The sequence below is a fragment of the Ranitomeya imitator genome, chromosome 2, assembly GCF_032444005.1.
Source record: "Ranitomeya imitator isolate aRanImi1 chromosome 2, aRanImi1.pri, whole genome shotgun sequence".
In the NCBI taxonomy this organism is placed as follows: domain Eukaryota; kingdom Metazoa; phylum Chordata; class Amphibia; order Anura; family Dendrobatidae; genus Ranitomeya; species Ranitomeya imitator.
Genome location: NC_091283.1, coordinates 32,756,711 through 32,762,196, shown reverse-complemented (window position 1 = coordinate 32,762,196; position 5,486 = coordinate 32,756,711). Strand labels below are relative to the sequence as shown.

The window sequence follows — 5,486 nt, the reverse complement described above, 5'->3', positions numbered from 1 at the left end:
GGGGTGGCATTTCTTTGGAGGGCCGCACAGCCCTCCATGTGCTCACCAGAGGTAGCCTGACTGCCATTAGGTACCGAGATGAAATCCTCAGACCCCTTGTGAGACCATATGCTGGTGCGGTTGGCCCTTGGTTCCTCATAATGCAGGACAATACCAGACCTCATGTGGCTGGAGTGTGTCAGCAGTTCCTACTAGATGAAGGCATTGAAGCTATTGACTGGCCCACCCATTCCCCAGACCTGAATCCGATTGAACACATCTCGGACATCATGTCTCGCACAATCCAACGTCACGTTGAACCACAGACTTTCCAGGAGTTGGGGGATGCTTTAGTCCAGGTCTGGGAGCAGATCCCTCAGGAGACCATCCGCCGCCTCATCAGGAGCATGCCCAGGCGTTGTAGGGAGGTCATACAGTCATGTAGAGGCCACACACTACTGAGCATCATTTCCTTGTCTTGAGGCATTTCCACTGAAGTTGGATCAGCCTGTAACTTCATTTTCCACTTTGATTTTGAGCATCATTCCAACTCCAGACCTCCGTGGGATATTAGTTGTGATTTACGTTGATCATTTTTAGGTTTTATCATTCTCAACACATTCCACTATGTAATGAATAAAGATTTACAACTGGACTATTTCATTCAGTGATATCTAGGATGTGGGATTTTAGTGTTCCCTTTTTTCTTTAGCATTGTACATTTCAGTAGGCCAACATTTTGGATTTTAAAATCGTTTTTCAAGTGGGTGTTAGAAAGTATTGTACTTTACTAAGATAATTACTTTTGGGATTTCATTGGCTGTAAACCATAATCATCAACATTAGCATATATAAACACGTGAAATAGATCACTCTGTTTTTAATTACTCTATATAATATGAGTTTCACTTGCATTGAAGAACTGAAATAAATTAACTTGTTGATGATATTCTAATTTTGTGAAAAGCACCTGTATTTTGTTTCATATTTCCCGAAATTTGTGGATGCATAAAAATCAGAATTTTAGGCCATTTACTTTGCACAAATCAACGCAAACCTAATGTACCGTCACATTTAGCGACGCTGCAGCGATACCGACAACGATGTCGATCGCTGCAGCGTCGCTGTTTGGTCGCTGGTCGTTTGGTCACACAGACAGCTCTCCAGCGACCAACGATCCCGAAGTCCCTGGGTAACCAGGGTAAACATCGGGTTACTAAGCCCAGGGCCGCGCTTAGTAACCCGATGTTTACCCTGGTTACCATCGTAAACATAAAAATAAAAAAACATTACATACTTACTTTCCGGTGTCTGTCCCCCGGCGTTCTGCTTCTCTGCACTGACAGTAAGCGCCAGCCAGAAAGCACAGCGGTGATGTCACCGCTGTAATCTGCTTTACGGCTGGCCGGTGCTGACACAGGATGCAGGAGGAGTGCAGGGAAGCAAAACGCCGGGGACGCCACAGACACCAGAATGTAAGTATGTAGTGCTTTTTTTTTTTATGTTTACGCTGGTAACCAGGGTAAATATCGGGTTACTAAGAGCGGCCCTGCGCTTAGTAACCCAATGTTTACCCTGGTTACCAGTGAAGACATCGCTGAATCGGCGTCACGCACGCCGATTCAGCGATGTCTGCGGGAGTCCAGCGACGAAATAAAGTTCTGGACTTTCTGCGCCGACCAACGATGGCACAGCAGGATCCTTATCGCTGCTGCCTGTCAAACTCAACGATATCGCTAGCCAGGACGCTGCAACGTCACGGATCGCTAGCAATATCGTTCAGTGTGACGGTACCTCTAGCCTCTCATCTATCTTTTCCACTACAGATCTCCACTGGTCCTCTGCTGCCTTCCTGAGGGCTGCTCCTGAACTGGCCTCCTCTTAGCTCTTCATCAGTACATCCAACACTGGCCAGGCATCATTGCGCGTTCTGACATGGAGCGACACATGTCGTGACATCAAAATATATGTTGAGGCCTTGCTGGCACTAGCAGCTCTGACAAAAAGTGGAGGAGACCGATGCAAGAGTGAAGTATTACCTATAAGAAGCCAGGCGAGGATCAATGGTAGGTGCAGTGGCATGGACAGATGGATATGATAATTTATTATTTTTAACCACTTTCTGGCCTATCCTTTTATTCTGCTTTATAGTCTGGAGCTCTGAGAGCATAATAAATAGATTTATTTAACAATTTCAGCAAATTTACCAAATTTGAATTTTGGCAGACTTGCATATCTCTACTTGAAGACCTTATGCAGTTTTAAGACCATAAAGACTTTGGACTTTTACTTTATAGTCTTTCTAGTCAAAATGATTGTGTGTTACCTAAGGACACAAGTACATATTGAATAATATTAATTTGACCACATCATGGCTTCCTTTCAAACCTCCTCTTTAAAGCCTTCTTTATATCTTTGTTTTTAAAGCTATAAATTATTGGGTTTAGTAAAGGTACAGCAGCCATATTAAATAGAGCATAGAGCTTTTTGGAGTCAAAGTTGCTTGATGAGTTTGGCACCAAATACTGACTAATCAGAAGCGTGTAGAGAAGGATGACAACGGTGAGGTGCGAGGAGCAAGTGTAGAAGGCCTTACGTCTACCATTGCTGGTTTGGATCTTCAAAATTGCAACTATTATAAAAATATAAGGTGCAAAAGTGAAAATGAATGGGGCAATAGTAAAAAGAAGCAACCCTTCAATGAGGAATAAGATGTCCAAAATTGAGGTATTACTGCAAGTGATGTTCAACAATGGGACAATATCGCAAAGGAAGTGGTTGATTTCAATGGACTTATAGCATGAGAAACTAGAAAATATCCCAACAAGAGGACTAATAAAGAGAAAGCCCAAGGTCCAGCACAAAGAAGCCAACAAAACACATGTCCTATGGGTCATAACCAGATGATAGTTCAGAGGTCTACAGATGGCCACATAGCGATCGTAGCTCATGGCTGCTAGTATAAATAACTCATGGACTGTGAAGGACCCAGACATGAAAGACTGTGTCATGCACCCATTAAATGAAACAGTCTTATCTCCGGTAATGAAACTTATAAGGATCTTATGCAGACTGGTGGTGGTCGATGCCATGTCTACAATGGACAGGTTAGCTAAGAAGAAGTACATAGGCGAGTGGAGATGAGAGTCCATGCAGATTAAGATGAAAACGACCATGTTGCCTCCAAGGGTGATCAGATATATTACTAATACTATGATGAATATGGTAATTTGTAATTCAGGAACATCCGAAATTCCTTTAATAATGAAATATTCAACGAAGGTTTCATTCATATACATTTGTACAATCAATGCGAATCTGAAAAGACAAATCGAACACATGGTGAACACTCTCCTCAAATATTTCAATGTTTTTTGTAGGGATAGTTTTACATTTTTGTGGATCAGAATTTCTTCCAATATACAGTAAGTTATTATGGTACTTTTAATCTTCAACCTTTGATTGACAAGTGAATAAATGAGTTAGTGTTATAGAATAAATTTCTTTGGCCTTAGCAAACATAACATTTTTAACCCCCAATGTATCTACTTAGTGGGCAGTTCTCCAATTTGGCTCTAAAAGCAAATAACGGAAAGTCCATGAAGCAACTGATATGGATAAAAAGTCAACGGAATAATAAAACAGTATTATTCATCAAATTCTGAGATGTAGAGGGATGATCATTTCAAAGTGGTGAGTGTATTGTATTACAGCCAGAGCGGCCAGGTTGGTGAATTGAGAATCCAAAACTTTTCTAGAAACATAATAAGTCATAGTAAGGGCTTCCTGACAAACATGGTTTCCTTGCTTGAGTTTTTGCAAGTAAATAATGAGTGTCACCCTAGTTTGCAATTAATTTCAAAGTAGAGAGGAACTAATTGAATTCGCATGAATTGCAGAAACAATCTTAATTTGAGAGTGTCAATTTTTTTTCAATTACATATTCAAATGTTTGAGCCGAATTCAAATTTCTGCATATTCTCAAATCTTTATTAGAAACATCACATCAGACATCACTCATATGTGGTGGATGAGCTCTAAATTATGCACATTTTGGTAAAATAATTTGGAGGCAATGAGTAAAAAATTATGGAGTTTTGGGATCATTAATTTTGAGGTTAATAAACAAAATTATAACAAGAGAGAGACAAAAAAAGAGTCTACAGTAGGCATAAACAACCATTTTTGAAACGTCTCTTCGTAAACAGGAGTTGGGTGACCAAAAGAATATCCTGTGCTTCACAATGCAAAAAGGAGGTGCAAAAAAATTAGAAAGTGTGAAAGATATTGTTTTACAAAAAAAAGCAAAAAAAAGCTGTATGAGTTATTATGGAACAAATGGGAAACATTTTAAATATTTTTTTATTTTTGGAAGGGTATTAGAAGAACGTAAAGGTGTGATTTTTGCAAGCTTTTTTTTTAATTTTATTTGCATTCATAAAAAAATATCTTTTACATTTTTTGCCTATGGTTGTATGCATACTGTACACAGAAGCTAGATAAGTTTAAAAAAAATATTATATTAATGTCTAAATAATAATAATGATCTCTTATAAATAATAAAAAATTATTATTATTTTAATAATAAATAATAATAATCTTTATTTATATAGCGCCAACATATTCCGCAGCGCTTTACAGTTTAACAGTTTCAAACACAAAAGTCATAAGTAACAACGTTAACAATACAATAATTAAAGCAAAATTTTAACTATTTTATTTTTTTGGCACAGAACTTCCAGCACTAAAAAAAAAAAAACCTCATCTGTAATCTTGTTAAAAAAAAAAGTAAATATAATGAAATTAAAAACTGTAGCACAAATATTTATTTTTTTAAATTTGTAGTGTATTTTCCCCAGTTAATTCATTTAGGATCATTTTTTTTCGACTAAGGTATTCATTCATTCATTCATTACTTCAATACGAACTATTTTAACAAATTGTTAAAAAATCCATTTAGGAGTTTACCTATTCTCGGTTTCACATAATCACAAGTCTTAGAGTTTTAATTGTAGACAATTGTAATACAATTAATATTATTGATAGTATTGATGAAAATAAAAAATGACTTCTTAGTAAAAAAAATCAAATAATATTTCTTTGTATTTTTTTAAGTATCATCAAACAATATAAAGTATGTGAGAAATAGAATAATATTTATTTGTACTTTTTTAAAGTATAATCACCATAATATAAAGTATGCAAAACATTTACAAAAAGTTTATTTTTAGGTGTTTTTTTTTTCCATTTATATTCAGTTTTTAGATAAAAATGTCAATCTCTATCGTTTCTAGTTTATGTACAATATTTTGTTTTTATCTTATTAACATTTGACGCATCCGAAAAAAATATTTGACACAATTTCTATTTTTTTCTAAATTTGTTTAACACTACAGATATAACGATGAAGAAAAATGTGTCTACAATGAATGATGGCTATGCTCAGTATGCAAAAAAGCATAAAGTTAACGCCACTAATGAAGTCAACTTATAACATATACATCGGA

At 36.5% G+C, this 5,486-nt stretch overlaps 1 protein-coding gene across 1 annotated transcript; it reads right to left on the bottom strand.

The window, feature by feature from the left end:
* Positions 1–2,348: 2,348 nt before the first annotated feature.
* Positions 2,349–3,278, bottom strand: LOC138666188 (olfactory receptor 8G17-like). Its single transcript, XM_069754428.1, has one exon. The coding sequence runs from the start codon at positions 3,276–3,278 to the stop codon at positions 2,349–2,351; it is 930 nt and encodes a 309-aa protein (XP_069610529.1).
* Between the last annotated feature and the right edge of the window lie 2,208 nt (positions 3,279–5,486).